At 41.4% G+C, this 18402-nt stretch overlaps 3 protein-coding genes across 4 annotated transcripts in view; 1 reads left to right on the top strand and 2 right to left on the bottom strand.

Moving 5' to 3' along the window:
* The window catches only part of LOC127355018 (voltage-dependent T-type calcium channel subunit alpha-1I-like), a 42188-nt gene extending 39009 nt beyond the window's left edge, over window positions 1-3179 (top strand). Inside the window, exon 35 of the mRNA XM_051385453.1 lies at window positions 568-3179. Within this exon, the coding sequence (XP_051241413.1) occupies window positions 568-1269 (702 nt within the window). The 3' untranslated portion in view covers window positions 1270-3179. The remainder of the gene's footprint in view (window positions 1-567) is intronic.
* Window positions 3180-3522: 343 nt separating this feature from the next.
* LOC127355023 (synaptogyrin-1-like) lies at window positions 3523-11187 on the bottom strand. 2 transcript variants are annotated; one of them, XM_051385460.1, is made up of 4 exons: window positions 10964-11180; window positions 8708-8942; window positions 7798-7943; window positions 3523-4550 (listed from the first exon to the last, which is right to left on the bottom strand). In XM_051385460.1, the coding sequence occupies exons 1-4, from the start codon at window positions 11066-11068 to the stop codon at window positions 4323-4325; spliced, it is 714 nt and encodes a 237-aa protein (XP_051241420.1). In that variant the 5' UTR covers window positions 11069-11180; the 3' UTR covers window positions 3523-4322. The 2 variants fall into 2 exon arrangements, with proteins under 2 accessions (XP_051241420.1, XP_051241421.1); XM_051385461.1 differs by lacking the exon at window positions 3523-4550 and adding an exon at window positions 4557-7686 and having other exon boundaries at window positions 10964-11187.
* An 836-nt stretch (window positions 11188-12023) lies between these two features.
* Window positions 12024-18228, bottom strand: zgc:136472 (uncharacterized protein LOC678514 homolog). Its single transcript, XM_051384509.1, has 11 exons — window positions 17966-18228; window positions 17543-17743; window positions 16731-16855; window positions 16489-16626; window positions 16204-16311; window positions 14493-14618; window positions 14168-14365; window positions 13942-14062; window positions 13328-13509; window positions 12446-12535; window positions 12024-12307 (listed from the first exon to the last, which is right to left on the bottom strand). Exons 1-11 carry the CDS (start codon window positions 18144-18146, stop codon window positions 12224-12226), a joined length of 1554 nt encoding a protein of 517 aa, XP_051240469.1. The 5' UTR covers window positions 18147-18228; the 3' UTR covers window positions 12024-12223.
* Window positions 18229-18402: the final 174 nt, after the last annotated feature.

Below are 18402 nucleotides of genomic sequence, written 5' to 3'. Positions count from 1 at the left end.
TTTTTATGTATGAAATTCCCTTTGTGTTTTTCACCTGACAGTGTTTCCTTGTTGAGCTGCGGCGGTGGAATATCTCCTCTAACAGTTGCATATGGATAGATATTAGAAAATACCCACTCAGCAACTGAGCCTCATATTAGCTTCAGATGAACTTAAGAATACATGACAGACACAGAACAGAACTGAGGATTTTGTCTGCCATGTTTTACAGTGTAGTCGCTCTAGGAAGGGATTGTTTCTTGATCAGTACGGACAAGCAATGATTACAGCAACCACAAACCCTTTAAATGCAGTTTAGGATCTGTTCTGGATAATAAACTCTTACAAAATTGTACTTCTACACAGGAAGTGGTGAGTTTTGTGTTTATAATAACAAATAATGATCTACGTGCACTATTGTTAAACTTGCTCACAGTCTCAACAGACTGTTTGCAAAATATCCTGTTCCTATTACAAAGTTTTCACATTGTATATTTTCTGTAAAACATAAAAAAAATTATTGAACTTGCTCCACCCAACACATAATTAAGATTGTGTCGTCTATGTGTGTTTGTGTTTCGCCTGCAGGAGGCTGTGCGCTGTGACTCTCTGGATCAGAGCGGTTCTACTGACGACCTGGCAGAGCCTCACCTCACTGTGCCCGCCATCTCTTCCACACCTCCACGCCAGCGATCGTCCAGTGTACACACACTGAAATATACACACCCCCAGAGGGTCATCTCATGCAGGAGCCACAGCCGGAGCCACAGTGAAACCACTGGGCAAGAACATGTACCTGAGCAGGCCATCTGTGGCTCGCAGCCTGAAACAGATGTCGAGAAGAGGTCTGTCAGCCCACAGAGCCTGTCCAGTCTGAAGTTCCCCAGCGGTGAATCCACCTTATCAGCTCCGCTCTGCAGCTCCAGAGCGGCCAGCCCCGGCCCTGGCTCCGATCCGGGCCCCCAGTTGGATGACGCAGACGAGGAAGTTAGCCGCATTAACAGTTCTGTTCACACACACTCACACACACAACTTCCTCCCAGCCCCTCACACAAAAGCAGACACCTCTCCCCGAGCCCCGGGGAGCACAGGAGCCGCCTCAGCCAATCAGTGTCTCCGGTGTCGGGCAGGAACAGGAAGCAGAGGGTTAGCCCGCCGCCAGGAGAGGAGCCGGTTACTACGGCAACCCAGCTAATGGACAGCAGTGTTGAGCTGAGAAGGCGGACTCTATCATTTGATGCCACAACCCTCTCTCCTAATCAACCAGAGGGAAGTTCTGTGGACGACTAAACAAACTCAGTGACGCTGGATTGGTTTTTCTCTGACGTGGAGGAGCCTGATGTGCTGCGGAAGCACACGGGAGGGGTGGGAGCCGCAATCCAAAACAGGGAGGATACATGTTTCCTGTTTTGGGCCCCGCCCCTCACCTCACCTCGTCCTGTCCAATCACAAAATTTTCACAGGGTGTTTGAGCAGAACTCTTTCACACTGTGTGTGTATGAGTGTGTATGTGTTCAAAGACCCTTAGTGCTATTTGCACAGAAGATGCACACAAGAAGACGTTTCCTTTTCTTCTATCATAGTCCTAGCTTTAGTTCAGACATAGTGGTCACTCTCCTGCTATATTTACTCGAACTCTAACCTTCCCCTTGCTTGCTCTCCTCCCTCTGCCCTCACTCTCATCCTTTTCCTTGTACCTCAAGCCTTGGTCAGAGTACAAGACAAAATGACCCAAAAGGTGCAGTACGGATTAAGCTAGTGACTAATCTGCTCGTGTACACATCCACATATTGACAAAAAGATAACACAACTAGGGACTGCATTTTAATCTGCAGATTATAGATAAATCAATTAAACCTTAAACCGTCTATAAATCATTAAGAATAGAAAAATGTTCATCAGTGTCCAAAGTCCTTAGACAAGGAAAAGCCACAAATCTTAATGTTTGAGTGGCTTAAACCATCAAATATTTGTCAAAATAGCTGCAGTTTCAATATCTGTTGATCAACTAACCAACCAATTTTTCAGCTTAACACACAGCATCTCATTCAGTCTAATGATAATCTTAAACTGTTTAAGTAAAATTCCCTAATTTCTAGCTCTGTGGTACAGAAATTACAGTTTATGTTTACAGGAAAAATAAATTTTTAAGTGATAAACTTACAAACGTTAAAGCTGACAACAAATTTTATATGTAAATGCTTAGTTTCTAATTGCACGCTTATTTAGATTGCTGCAGGCACATTTTAATAGAGACTTATTCCTCCAACAAAACAAATTGTACAGCAGCTTATTACAAGTGGAGCAAAATGAGAATCTTATGTCTAACCTGAGTGGGAGGTTTTGTTTTTTAATATGACTAATCTTCCTATTTTTCGTACCTCTTAATCTACAGTAAACTGCCACTGGACGTTGCTTGATAATTCTCAGATTGCAGTCTTTCCCGGCCAAACAAAACATGGACATCTTTGTGATGTTTGAGAAACTTCCCACGCCTGAATCCTCCCAACCCTGACAGTCAGAAAAATCAATTTGCGCTTAGAGCCTCTGAGTTAAAATCGTGTAGTGTGACCTAGGCTTTAGTAGTTTCTACCTCGCTTTTTCCTGATCCCACCCATTCGAATGTTCAGTCAGCTTAGTTTCACACCCCTTCCACTTTCCGTTTCTCTGTCTTAGTATTCTCAGGGTAGAGGTAGTTCAGACGCAGGTGAGTATGAAGCATGTGATCAGAGGTCTGCAGAGTTAGATTGCCCCCTGCTGTCTGAAGCTGGAGCTGGCCCGTCTCCCATGATGTTTGAAGACATTATACTGTACGGGTGTGGGTTGTAATGTAGACAAAAGCAGATGTACAGAAGGGCTTATTCAGGTGATATAATGGTGTGAAAAAACTTTGTAGGCTAAGATTATATTTTATTAACACAGCAGGGATGATATGAGAACTACAAAGGTGAATTTCTACATTTTTGAATGTCAATTTATCTGCTGGTGCCGGTGATGATGAGGGTGGATGATGGGTGACGTCAGCGTTATAGGATGTTGATTATAATGATGATGATAATGATGACTCTGGATGATGCAAATGTTCATAATATTGTATAATGTTCCTGCAGAATGAAAGCAGGGAATGACATTCAGTAAGCTCACCTGCAGATACATTATTGGACAGTGCTGGAATAAAACCACTTCCTGTCTGACTTTCATTTGACTCCATAACCTTGCGTCTAAATCTGTCCTTTCCCCCTATATAAAGAGGTAAAAAAAAAAAAACACACACACACAGTATAAGGGGTTACAGTCCTTCAGCGTGAGCCGCTTAATCCAAAAATAAAGCTAACACACAGCTGCTGCCTGCTGCTGCTAATGAATTCAACATAACTCGAGTACCCTATCTAATTATGGTCCTCCAGCAGATGTTGATTAATATGCTTAACACATCCTTCTTGGTCTCAATACATATTTATATTAAAAAGAGTTTCTCACATTGCAAGAAGTAAAGAAGAAATTATTTAAAGATGATGTGAACAAAAGCAGCTCTGGTCGCGGTGATGGTGGTGGTGGATAGATTTTATTTTTTCATTTAACCACTTCAGCATATCACAATAAAATATTTAATCACATGAATATTTCACACTGAAACACTATAGCATTCAGAATGCATTAAGCTATCCTGCCTTTATTTCCTTGCCAAGAAAATGTACCAATTTCTGCAAGTTCTGCCACCCTCACTCGGTTCCTCACAATCTATTGGTCAAGCTGCCCGTCTGTCTCAATTTCAGCCAATCAGAGGCCATAGGTCTGCAAGGCAGCTTGTGATTGGTCAGACTGACTGAGGGCAAACAGGAGAAGATCAACAGAGCTACACAGCATCACTGTCCTCCATATTTCCTTCACTAAAGACCTTGTGTCCCTTTATAAGGCAGATGGAGCATCATCACTGATCTACATCTATGTTAATCTGCACCTCACCATATGAACATGCAGTCAAGGTGTGTATGTGTGTGTATATGTTTGTGTGTATGAACTTCCAGGTGTATATACACGTGTTTCCAGGTGTACATGTGTATCTGTTTCCAGGTGTGAGAGAGTACAGCTGTGTTTGCGTGCGTCAATATCTGTGTGTACATGAGCAGAAGACAGTATTCTTGACAAAGAGAGTTACAACTAACTAAGCTGAGCCAGCAGTTGCCATGGTGAAAACAGATCGTACATCACATGACCCAAAATCCCGCCAATCCCAGGAGAGGATGGAAAGCCGCTAATCAGCGAGGCAGGAAGTTGTCCGTGCCTGCGTTGTATGCGTTCAACTCACACCTCTTTCTGTCCGTCTGTCTGTCTGTCTATCTCTAGAAGGCAGGAGCCATGGGTCTCTGCTGTGTTAGTTTCTGGGGGTCCAGGGTTTCAGTAAAGGGCGGGGCTTGATAGGGGTTGGTGGTCACTATGGTAGCTCCATTGGCGATGGGGTACGGTGTAGCTCGAGCGTTGCTGGGAGCAGGATCCAGGTGTTGCCATGTGAACAAGTTTGTGTTGCTGCCAGTTAAGAAGCGCCGCAGTGCGCTCAGGGTCAGTACAGCCTGTTAGTAACACACACACAAACAGTTAGTTAGTTAGAATCACATGACTACTGTTACAGGCTAAAGGCCTTTGCACACCATGTCTGTATTTTTCTATGTGGTTTTTAATCCATGCGTTTTACTATTCCATTTTTTTGTGAAATTAACAAAACAAGCAATGAGGATGATTTTGTGGTCTATTGCCACTCTCTTCCCATATCTTGAATTTGGCCCTGTGGCTACAAGAGGCAGAGCTGTCCTCCTCCTCTGTCTGTGTGCTGTCCTCATCCTCAATTTTCTGACTGGGGTAAAAAAACCGCAGATGAAAACATGTTCCGACAACTGAAATGATGGACGAAAGTTTCAGAGACTGTGTAAATATGATTGAGTGCAACGTGAGGTCGTATTTATTTATAAACGTGTGACAATTTCAGACTAAAAATACGGACTTGGTGTTCAAAGGCCTTAAGAGTCTACAACCATGCTAGCTGCTCTGTGAGGCTGTACTTTGAGCTTTGAACAAAATGCTAACATCAGAATGCTAACATGCTGATGTTTAGTATGTATAATGTTTACCAGCTTCACCGTCATAGTTTGGCTTGATAACATGTTAACATTTGCACTAAACCCAAAGAACAACTGGTGCTGTTGGGAATGTCATTCGTTTTGTAGGTATATTGGACAAATGGAAATGTTGACCTGAAGATGGAGCTACATGAAATGTCAAGGGATCATCAAAGTCTGTAGGATTCATCCTCTGGAGAACACGAGTGCCTCTACAGAATATCATGGCAGTCCATCCAGTAGTTGTTGAGATATGATAAATAGGGCGAAATCATGACCTGCCTTGCTCTGGCTCTGATTGGCTAGTACTCGTTGCCTCCATTGGTTTGGTTTAGGCATGATGAGTGAGGTTGGTTAGGGTAACAATGTCAGAGTAAGCTAATCAGAGGCAGAAGGAGGTGAAAAAATATCGCCTCCTCAAGCGTGGTATCGACAACTCCCAAAACCTAAACTTTTAAGAAGTGTGTGAGGCTTTGGGTCTAGGCTCTTCCTTCAGTGTCTGCTGTGTACAGCAGTTACAAACAGCGACGTGTGAGTCTACATCAAAGCTGGGTCGGACACAATCTGGTCTGTGGCCCAAAACGGAACCTGGCGTGTCGAATCACTTCAAAGTTTTGCATTTTTATCCACCAGACCCATTGTGATCTTTAATTTCTGCTGGTGGCAAATCCTGAAAGTTCCAGGAACATGCATTTATTATTACATCCTGAGCAGTGCCGAAAATTGAGTTCCAGGAGCTAATCCCCCAAAGTGAAAAGAACAGTGGAAACAAAAGCAGAACTCATGATGTGATTTACATATTACATTACATTTCATCAAGTTCCCGGCAGTGGAAACCTGGACACAGTTTGGTTAAAACAGGAGGATGATTCAGAAACTAGAGGAGCAGAATACAAAAGGTGACTTTGGAAAACTATTAAAATTCCATCAATTCAGTATTGTACTTTCATAAAGTTAGGAGCCTCACAAGAGACAAATTAAAAAAAAAGAATAGTCAAATCAATGCAGCAGAGGCCTGACTTCCTGACTTTTCGTTCTTAGTATGTGTTAAATGCAACTGGAGAGCATCATATAGCATTATACCCTTTCTGCTTGGTAAATCCCTTATCTTCCAAACTTCATGCCCCCAGTTACTAAGGTAGATTTTTCTTTAGTAAAAGTTAGAAGTCTCCAAGCTGTTATATAACTGTTTTCACAGGCTCCTATAAACCGACTTTAAAGTGTAAAATCAGTTCCGTAAAGAGTAGTCAAAGTCAAAAGATCATTGATTTCGTTCTCTGTCACATACCATAAATCCTCCACAGAAGAATATTGGATTAATTTGTCACTGGACTATTGTAGAAAAATCACTTCACAGACTAAAAGAGATCTTTTGTAACGTACCTTACACCCTTGACACAATTACAGCTTAACCTCCCCCACATCCTCGGACAGTGAGATGAATGGCTGAAATAGGTTTGGTGGTTATAGATGGGTTTAAAGGGTCCACTGAGTTATCAGTGGATAATAAATCAGTCAGTCAGTCTCTGTCTGACTGGGAATCTTTTCTGGCATTGCAATTCTTTTTTTGTTTAACTTTTATTTCAACGGGAATATTGCTGAGAGCAGCTCTTTTTCTGGAACATCGTTTTCCACACATTCACACCTGGAAACTGTCCAGTAGAGCCAAAGTCTGACCTGTTGGCAGCTAAGCAGCTCAGCTGGAGCAGTTTGGGGTTAAGGGCCTTCCTCAAGGGCAAATTAGTGGTTGTAATGGAAGGATGTGCAAGCACTGATATTTCACTTTCCCCACCAAGATTTATCCTGCTGGTCAGTGGATCAAAATCTAACCCTTTAGGCCACCACCGCCCCACAAATTCATTATAGTTTTGATTATAGTAAAGACAGACCACAAACAAATCCCTTGGAAGTGTAAAATTAGTTTGAGCCTTTAAAAAAAAACTGTTCAATTTAATTATTCTAAGCAAACTGTAATTAAAAACAAACATAATGAGTTTTTGTTGTACGCGTATGAAAGATTTTGTCTGATAACAAAGCAGTTGATCACAGCTCATTGCATTCTGCATCAATTTGATTATCTTACATGTGACACGGTGAATACATTGGCCATGATATTGATATATATCAATATTGGGTAAAATTCCAGTACCTTCAACCATATCACCCAGCCCTACTCTGAATCTGATATTCTACAGCTTAAACCTACTACAAGTTTTTAACTGCTTATAAAACCGTCTTAATATAATACTGATGCCTCTGTATCACCTATATAAGAAAACAAGACCATCAGCGAGAAGATTGGCTGTTTGTATATAGTTATTCTTAACTTCTTTAACTACTATCACTGAACTCAACTCGACGCTACATGAAAAAACTCTCAGACATGCCCTAAATAAACCAATAATGTATAGATGAGAGTGTGTGAATGTGTGTGTGTGTGTGTGTGTGTGTGTGTGTGTGTGTGTGTGTGTGTGTGTGTGTGTGTGTGTTAGACTAGAGAGAGGGTGGGAGGGCTTCTAGGTAGGAGCCTCTGCTTGTCCTCCATGAAGGAAATGCTCTTAAATCTGTTCAATGCCAGGAGACACTGATAACCCTGAAATACACACAAACATGATGATGAACACACACCTACACCTACACACCTACACACACACACACACACACACACACACACACAGACAGATGGCAGTATAAACATACAGACCCAGGTAAGGATGGAGAAGAAGCAGAAAGCGATGGTGGCCCGGGCAGCGTCTGAGCCCTGGGCCAACGGCAGCTCGTCTGGAGAGGTAGCCTGCCACTGATTGGCCAGAAAACAGAAGCCAACGAACCACAGGAAGCTGGCAAGGCCTGGAGGCGGGACACAGAGAGAGGAAGGCAGCATCTTTTGAACTTCTTCTTACATTTTTTTACTTGAATCTTCTTTTAATAGAGCAACTTGCTTCAGATACACATAACGTTGTTTCAATGAACCCTTCCTAAGCCCCGCCCCTTTTTGCTCTGTGGTCCAATAACAGTGGAGCAAGCCTCGGTCAGGACCAGACCTTCGGTTAACACAGATATGCTATGTGCTGGCTCGTCTATGTTGGAAAGACAACAGAGCCAGGCTAGCGGTTTCCCCCTGTTTCCAGTCTTTGTGCTAAGCTAAGCTAACCAGCTGCTGGCTTGATCTTCTGATATAACTCTCTAAATATGAGTACTTCCCAAAATGTCAAACTATTCCTTTAAAGTTGCTTCTGAGGAGCGACACATTGGGGACATTTTTTTTTTCTTTTGTTTGACTGTATTTTGCTTTACTTCATTATATGTTTAATCTGGCACCCTTGTGTGTTTTCCAATTGCTTTAAATATTTGTGGTTTTTAACGTGTTGCCTTTTTTCTAACTTTGTTTTTGAAGATTCTCTCTACATATTTGTATTTGTTCAACAACAGTCGGTTATTCTCACTCATTCTGTTGATTTATTTCCACTATATTCATGTTCGCGGGGCCTTATTTTATCTGTCTTGTCTGGCTTTTATTATTCGTTTAAAGCACTTTGTAACACTGTTAAGAAAAGTGCTACATAAATAAAATGTCTTATTGTTATCTGAGAGATATTTATGTGTTTATGTACCAGAGAAGACAAGGTCCAGCAGGACAGCGCGTCTTCTGTCCTTGACGCTGCTGATGGAGGGAAAATAAACATCCAGGATGAGGAAAAAGATGCTGCCAAGGAAACAGGCCACTCCCACAGTAACACCGTAGTTACAGGCGTCTGCGTTGTTGTTGAAGACACAGAGCAAACGCTCGCTGCCGATGTTGATGTAGCCCTCGTTCACGATGCAGCTGAACACCACCATGGAGAAAACCTGCAGGGGGAAAGACACGTGGGCTGGTTTATTATCTAACAGGTAGAAGAGAATGAACTCACACTGGTGTGTGAATGCCTTTCATTCCTCATAAATGCCACACACAGACACACCAGTACACCCACTGCTTCACGATACAAAGATATACTTCTGTAATTATGTAGTAGTTCTTAAGCTTTAGCTCACCCAAATTACCAAAAAACAAACAAAAACACATTTTCTCAATTACCCCGAGTGATGTGTGTCTAGCCATGCAGATAGTTTCATTTTTATTTTGTAAAGTTGCCCTTGTTTTGTGGGAATAAGTGTTGTTGTTACAAATAGTTTTCTTAAAGGGTCAGCTCACCCAGATTACTAAACATTTGTCCTCCTGTCACACAGACAGTTTTAGTTTAATTAACGACTATTTTTTTTAAACTTTACCACTAAGACAAACTGAAGAGCAGTGTGACTTTCCAGAAGCATTTTTTCTGGTTACTGTTGATAATCCACAGAGCTCACTGTCAGCAGATATTATAAACAGCCTTGTGTATAATGTAGAAAACACTACAAACTCTCTGCAGTGGGGGCCTGTGAATTATCAATCATGGACAGTAACCGTGGACATTGTTCCTGAAATACGATACTTTTGTTTTGCAAAACCCAGAAGGCGACAAAAACAAGCTTTTTCATCTCCCCTACTCTCAAATTCATCTTATTTTAATTGGATCAAATTGAAGGACAGTGAAAGTGTGATATCAAGCTTTGATTCTGACACAGAAGCCCTCTTGGAGACTTTTTAATTAAAGGATCAGTGTGTAGGATTTAGTGCTAGCATCTAGTGATGAAATTACAGATTGCAACCATTTGAATACAGCTCAGCCTTCCAAGCGTGTGTAGGAGAAACTACGGTGGCTGCGAACTACATAAAGCCCTATCTGGTGCCAGTGTTTGGTTTGTCTGTTCTAGGTTACATAGCAGTTTAACCTGTCTGTAGAAGAGGACCGACTCACTCTGTAGATAAAAACAACCCATTCTAAGGTCACTAAGGTCTAAGGTTTTTGCAATTTCTGCTAATAAATCCTACTAAATGTTACAGACTGGACCTTTAAATAAAAGTAGAAACACCACATATATAAAACATATAAATATATGAAAAATAAAAGTAGTCATTATGCAGAATGGCGTATCTCACAATAATATACATCACAGATATAAAGTTGGGGCTGATTTTAACTGTATATACTGCCAGGTAGCTTAATCCATAATAATACATCACAATATATTGGTTATATTTGCATTAATGATCTGAATCTGCAAGTTACTAATGTTGGCAAATAGATATATAAAGAGCACAATGTAAGCTTTCAAAATGGAGTATAAGTGTAAAGTAGCATAAAATGGAAATACTGCTTGTTTTTGACTTTGATTTTGTTTTTACTTTCACTGTTAGATGTGCTTTGTTTTAAGAAGCTCCGGCAAATTGGTTATGACAAATCAAGTTGAAGTGAATTGAATTATGAGACAGAGAGAGATAGAGAGAGGGTTGGTTTGCTGCTGTTAACTTGCTTTACCTCCTTTAAAAAACCAAATTGTTCCTTCAGTGCACATTAAATGGTGTATGGTGACTCACAGCAGCACAGCATCCCACCAGAGAAAACGATAGAGAGGTGTTACATTCTGGTTAGCGGGCATTTAAACCCAAAGCCTTCACATGAGCTCAATGTAGACACAAAGAGGCTCCAGATAAACATATGGTAATCAGACGCTGGTGCTGGAGCTCCAGCCAGAAGCTGCATCCGTGCAATTGTTTCTGTTTATTACACCGAGCTGGAATTAATACACAGCTCAGATATTAACCAAAACATACTGAGAGTTTTATTAATAAAAAAAAAATCCTGATTGAAATCCTGACCTGACTAAATACATTAGAAGAGAGCGACAGACAGGAACAATGTGAATGGGAGACAGAGAGAGGAGGGGAGGGGGTGCAGGTAGGCCTGTCCATTGATGTCAACCCACACATTGCAGAGGAGACTTACCCACGACATCAGTCTGAGGATGGTCCGGGGATGCGTGAAGAAGGCGACCGGGTCGAAGGCGACGCTCCCGGCCTTCCCGGCGCCGTACGCGCCCGCTGGCTCCATCCCTCCGGCTTTCTGCTGCCCGACGCCCGCTGAGAGAACGAGAGGAGACGGTCGGAGAGCTGCGCGGAGCGGCGGCGTCCTCCTCCAGCCTCCGTGTGAAGTCACACCGCGTCACTGGGAGCTGGATACAGGCTGCACCGCAGAAATAACTGTCAATGGGATGTAAATGGGTTTTAAATTAAAACTGCTTTGATTTTTTATTGAGATTTTAAGCTTTTTTCTTTTTCATTTTTGTCGCTAAATTAAATATAGTTGCTCACCTAAATTTTCTATGCTGGACTATTGCTGTAATTTAGTGCTTATGTTTTTAGTATTATCGTTTATGAGCTCTCAGTGGAACCATAGCATGATGATAAAATCTAAAAACTAAAGATTTTAAGCAAAACTGTTGTTAAAAGAGAGAAGAGTAAAGAGGTTTGTTCAATGGTTTAGCAGCAGGTTGTTGTTGGGGTCATAAGCTCATCAAAGTCGGTCTACAGTGTTGTTTTTCACGTGATCAATAAAAAAACCTGTAATTCTTATGTCTCTAGATGAACATCAGTTGCTCCTCCACACAGTCAGGCACAGTTCATTTTGCTTTGATTATTTGGTTGGCCTCAGTTGGCCCAATTTTTTTGTTTCTCATTGGTTCAACATGGCGGCGGACTCCATGGAAGACGACCCACAGCCTGTAGATAAAGAAGCTCACTCTAAGGTAACAAAAGACTCCTATATACGGGTGATTATACACTAATGATTTCCATTTCTGCCAATAGATCCTCCTAAATGTTACACTGGACCTTATATATATCAACCCTGACTTTATTATTCATTATCAGTCTACAGTTCTATGTCAAGGATCTTTTTCTCTTAGCTGAAGTCAACTCTGCTTCAACTTTGAATTTCCGATCAACATGATGTCGAACAACCACAGAGACCCAGTGAGGTTAAATAAATAAGAAGTCCTGCAACCATCAAGAGTTTTTAACTGAAGACTTTATTAGATTTGATTAGACAGACAGTTCATGACAGCTTGGTTGAGTAGATAAAACCAGATCAGTGTTTAGAATGGACTGACTAAAAGGTATCTCTCGCTCTCTCTCTCTCTCTCTCTCTCTCTCTCTCACACACACACACACACACACACACACGCACACACTGTACTCTGTTTTTGGATTAAAGCTCGTCTTTGGTTTTGTTGGCTTTTTTTGCCTCCTCAGCTTTTGCGGCCTCAATGTACTTCCTCCTGTCTTCATCCTCCTGAAGACACAAAAGAAAAGAAGTTTATTTTTAACTAAGAAGAAAGGACAGCTCTCTCTCACACACAGTCAAAACAAAATGAAACCACTGCAGTGGTGCTGTTGTTCGTGGGGCAGAGTAATGAAGGAGATCATTTACCTTAACTCTGTCTTTTTTGGCTTTCTCCATCTCTTTATCCAGAAACTTGATCAGGTCCTTCAACTTCCTTTTACCTGGGTAAACCACCACCTGAAAGGAAACACAGATATCACACACTGAACATCCCCCCACACAGTAGGGATAACACGTATATACCACATTTTTCAGATGTAATTTGACAATAATTAGCTTCTTTAATGCATTAGACTCTCAAGAATATACACCGATCAGCCATACACAACAGACTGTGATGCACTATGTGTTCTGATACCTTTCTATCAGAACCAGCATTAAGTTTTTCAGCAGTTTGAGATACAGTAGCTCGTCTGTTGGATCGGACCACAAGGACCAGCCTTCGCTCCCACGTGCATCAATAAGCCTGTCTCTGGTTCTTTTCCTTCCTTGGACCACTTTTGATAAGTACTGACCACTGCAGACTGGGAACACCCCACAAGAGCTGCAGTTTTGGAGATGCTCTGACCCAGTCATCTAGCCATCACAGTTTGGCCCTTCTCAAAGTCGTTCAAATCGTCACGCTGCTCATTTTTCTGTTTCTGACACATCAACTTTGAGGACTAAATATTCACTTGCTGCCTAATATATCCTACCCACTGACAGGAACCATGATAACTAGATAATCAGAGTTATTCACTTCACCAATCAGTGCTCATAATGTTATGGCTAATCGGTGTGTATTCAAATTTACATCTATACTCATTTATTCATTGTACTCGTTGACTACTTTTACTTCAAACTGTTGCTTCTTAAGTAAGATTTTGAGGATTTATACTGGCAAAAAAGTATTTAACTGATTGACACATTATGTTATTGACAGATTGTTGATTGATTAGTTAATTCCAAACAGAAAACAAGAAGCCTTACTCTTTCAGCGTACAGAGCAGGGAACAGGCAGAGGGACGGGTAGGCACCCTGCATTGACATGTTGATGTCATTGGCTGAGGCATCGATGCGAGCGACGACCACGTCCTCTCGCTCTTTCAAGGCCTCGGCTAACTCCTCCCACAGTGGAAACAGAGCGCGGGACTCCTGACTGTAAGGAAGATCTGAAATACACAGATTTTTAAGTGCAGGTGGTGAGTCCAAGTGGCAACACACACACACACACAAGTAGAAACAAAGAAAAGCAAGAGTGGAAAGCTAAGAGAGCGTCGAGAAAACAGCAACCCAGGAAGCAGGGATTTGTTGATTTGAAGGACATCTAGGGGCCAGTTTGGTTGGTTGTGTTTAATTATTTGAATAGAATTGTATTTGATATTTTGTATTATTTTGTACAGTATTTTATGTTTTTATAGATTCCTCTGCACACAGACTGCTCACGTAACACCAGTGGTACACGTACCATAGTTTGACAACCAGTGACCAAGACGTTACACTGTTCAGCCACATTTGGCCCAGTATTAAACCGTCTTTTTACCTTCAAATTTCCAAGTCCAAGCTTACTGGGTAGTTTTTAAAAGAAGAGAATATATACATACAGAACAGGACAAAAACAGTCTTGTTGGGGTTAAAGACGACTTTCTCCAGAGTCATTCCCACCAGCTCCTTCACCGGCTGTTTGTCCCATCCTTCAGGTATCGGCTCACTCTGCATCTTAGGCTGTCACATTAACATGCAAACAAACACATTCATTAATTACATCAGGACATGCTGTTTCTGCAGTTCCTGTCATGTACTCGCACACTAGACAAGAGTGAATGTTACCTTTGCTTTGCCCTCCAGGTAGGACTGGCAGAACTGTTTTATGGTGTCTACATCCAGAGTGTCAGAGGGCAGGTGATAGGTCACATGGTCTGTCAGGTTGACCAGTCGGATGAGAGGAGCCTCGAAATCCCGAACTCGGAAGTACTCCATCAACCTGCCATTACGAGGCTCATCCACGTTCACCCACACAAACAAAACCTGAACACACACACATACAATGCGGAGGTGACGTTACTCCAACAGCTTGCAGGGAGATTATTTTAATGTGTGTTTGCAATGCTGCTGTTTGATATAATTTGTGTGTGAGTGGGTGTTTGGTTCCTACCCTCAACCTGAACGCTTCTGCAGCGCTGTTAAAGGCGGAGTAGATCTCTTTAAAGTCAGCAGAGCTTTTGTTGACAAACAGGAGTGCGTGGTTTAACACAGGTGATGTTAATATCTGAGTGGCTGTCTGCAAGAGAGAGGGTGAATAACATAAACACACCACAGTATAAGGTTATGTGTGTCTAAACAGCTACTTGTATGTTTTTCATACAGAAGGAAGATGAAAGAAGACGATCCCACAAGATGTCGACTGTTATTATATTGAATGTGAAGTAGTTGTATAGGAAAGGCTGTCACAACACAATACTCCACTCAAAGTCTTTTCAGTTTGAAAGACTCATTGACCTTAAGTGTTTCAGAAACAAGGAAGTGCACCAACTATTATTATACCAATATTATATGAATGTTTTATCTTTTAACTCTGTGTGACTGTGTTGCATTGTGTACATTGGCATAGAGAATATAATACATTTTTACTGTCACATATACAAACATACACAGTATAGTGAAATATGTCCTCTGCATTTAAATTCAATTCAATTCAATTTTATTTGTATAGCCCCAATTCATAACAGAAGTTATCTCAGGACACTTTTCAAATAGAGCAGGTCTAGACCAAAGTCTGTATAACATTAAGTATAATTATAAATGGTAAATGGTAAATGGACCTGTGCTTGTATAGCGCCTTTCTAGTCTTCCGACCACTCAAAGCACTTTTACACAACGTGCCACATTCGCCCTTTCACACACATTCACACAGCAATGGCAAAGCCCATTGAACAGAAACTAAAGCATTCATACACATTCACACACCGATGCACAGCATCGGGAGCAATTTGGGGCTCAGTATCTTGCTCAAGGATACTTCGACATGTGGCAGGAGGAGCCGGGGATCAAACCAATAACAAATTGAACCCATAAGTACAAGGATGAGTGGTCAGCTACTGTTCAGCGCCCGGTGTGACCAACTCCACTGAGAATTAACCTAATATAAGTTTTGATGGTAAACAGAACATACAAAGTCCACACAGAAAGGCCCTGCCCCAGCTGGGAATTGAACCCATGACTTTCTTGCTGTGAGGCTAACCACTTCCACATCCCTTTGTGTCTACATTTTTAACAAATATCTGATCAGTTTTAATGTAACACAGTGGTTTCCAACCTTTTTCCTTCCTTCCTTTTCTATCACTGAGTAAACAGATGATCCCTGACAAAGTGAGTATTTTATATCATATTCAGTGTAACAATAACAGAACAGAACAACTCACAAACTGTACATAGAACCCAAATATTGAATTCAATATAACTGCAGGAAGTTTGTGTAAAACGAGCGAAATGGATGAATTTTGAGCAGATTATTTACTGTGTAGCTATATTGGATCAGAGATGAGTTTTCCTGATATTTTTAGGAAATACAATTCTCAGTCTGTATTATATACATTTTTATTTTTAATAATCATACTTAATAGGCGTATTTTTTGACAAATCCTTCTGATTGAACTCTTTGGTTGTTTTGACCGCATTCAGGTGGCTTCTCCATTTAGGACGTAGATTTTAAATATGAGAACAAAATCAAGTCAAGTGTTTTCAGGTTCTTCAGTGTTTTAATATAATGAAGTAACCGTTCTCAGGGAGTTTCAACATTTCCAAGCATGGGAGGGAGTAGAGCAGTTATATGTGTGTGAAAATGTTTAATGCATCCAATACTGTACCTGTCCAGTGTACTCAGTGACTGGGTCCATCTGGTAGACAGTGATAAAAATGATCAGCTCCTCTTTGGATGTCTGAGGCGTCATTTTATAAGCCTGGATGAGCTTAGACTGCAACACACATACACACACACGTAAGAATGCAGTGAACTACCTTATACATTAATGCAATAATGTTATAATGCTTTAAATCCCATGTCACTGAGTCAGTGCTAAGAACACACAGACACACATACAGCCATCTTTCAGAGATGCTTGTTTGTGTGTGTGTGTTGCATTTTAAAATACCTTTTTGAGCAGCAGTACAACATCATGGGTGAGACCATATTTGTTGATAACTTCATCGTCCTGTGTCACAACAAAGCTGACATCAGGAAGGTCGATCGCCGCAGCGTAGAACACCTGGACGTACTCGTGGTCCAGCTCCTACACATTAAAACACACACAATTTGTTATTCAGACTGTTGATTACAGTCACAGCACCCGTTAGCTGTTAGCTGTGAGCTGTAAAGTATTGAATGTATATTCACCTTGAAGAATCCAACTACTTTCAGTTCATCTGAGGCCTCTGATTGGCTAAGATCAGTGATGAGGTCAGCAGCAGACCCCGCCCTCCTCTTCAGCCAGGTCAAAATGGAGGCCGAGTTCTGAGGAACTTAATCACAATCCAAACATGTTAATTGGTGAGCTTTACAGTGCTGGTAGGCGAATACTTTTAACTTTGGAGAGAGCCAAGCTAACTATTTCCCCGCTACAGCTATGCTAAGCTAAGCTAATCCTTTCCAAATTCTAGTTTGGTTAAGAGTTAAGAGTTAAATATTAAAGCGTGGATGCTTAACAACAAATGGGAGGCTAATTAACTCAAAAAGAAATAATTTAAGTAATCAAGTAAATATTTGAACACTGTGTCAGCTTTAATTACTAATTAAAACATGTAGTCAGTAACGTTATCCAAGTATCACAATATTAAAGTAACATACCTTTTGAAAAGAAAATGAAAAGATTTTTAGCATCAAAAATGTGTCGATTTTTAACGAAAAACGGACTCCCTATTTTTACTAAATGTAACTGTACTCTGTACTGTACTGTAACCAATGGATTACAGATACCTTTTTTTGGTATCCTGATTATGTAACTCAGTTATAGTTATTACATTACATTATCATCATTAGCCAGGGTCCGATTGGCCTGGTTCCTCTCCAACCAGAAATCCATATATTTTAATAACTTTACAATGTTTCATCTGTCTGGAAGCAGGCCTTTAGTTCTTCATTACACCTCCATTACATTATATTAATGTAACCTATTTATAAAGAACATACTATATGTTATCTGCACGTACCGGGACAGGGTACAGGGTTGTGTTTGTCTCCAGAAAGGTACAGCCTGATCGCGGGGAGGCCTGTCGCACTGAGCTCTTTAGCCAGGTCCTTCTCCTGTGTTACATCAACCACTGCCAGTTTGACCTCTGACCCCTGAAGCTCTGCAGCAGCCCCTTCGAACGCTGCCGAGACTCGATGACCTTCTCCAGACAGAGGAGCATCTACACACACAGAAACACACACAGAAACACACACACACACACACACACACACACACACACACACACACACACACACACACACACACACACAGTACGTTGCTGCAGAGTGTTACAAGACTTACGAACCACATTCGCCCTCTTATGGTGTCATTTTCATCCTCAGCGTAGATATAAACATGTAGGTCAAGATCAAGCTGTGTGAGTTCTTTGTGTGTAACTTACAGAAGTGCACCAGCAGCTGCTTATGTTTTCTCAGTGCCCGGTTGAAATTTCCTTTCTTCAGCTGTAAAACTCCATCCTTCTCTGGGGATGATTTGTCTGCCTGTCGGTCTGGTTGTTTGTCAGCAGCAACAAACGCGCAGAGACACAAGGCCGTCGCCCCCAGCAACAACAGTGTCCTCATGACGGCTCACACACAGACTGACAAACTGGACACTGGAGCAAGCTTGACGGGAAGGTACGGAGGGAGTGGTGAAAGGAAGGGTTGATATACTATGTGTGTGTGTGTGTGTGTGTGTGTGTGTGGCGTGTCAGTGCTGAGCTGGTAGTTGTGAATGCTTTTGTTATCTGCCGACCAGGCCCACCAGTCTGTAGCTGATTAACTTTCCTATCTGAGCCCTGCTGTATCTCTGCTATTGGCTGCTGTTCATATCAAGTGT

The sequence above is a fragment of the Dicentrarchus labrax genome, unplaced genomic scaffold (assembly GCF_905237075.1).
Source record: "Dicentrarchus labrax unplaced genomic scaffold, dlabrax2021, whole genome shotgun sequence".
Taxonomy (NCBI): domain Eukaryota; kingdom Metazoa; phylum Chordata; class Actinopteri; family Moronidae; genus Dicentrarchus; species Dicentrarchus labrax.
The sequence above is the reverse complement of the archived record's forward strand: the minus strand, read 5'-3'. Positions and strand labels throughout refer to the sequence as shown.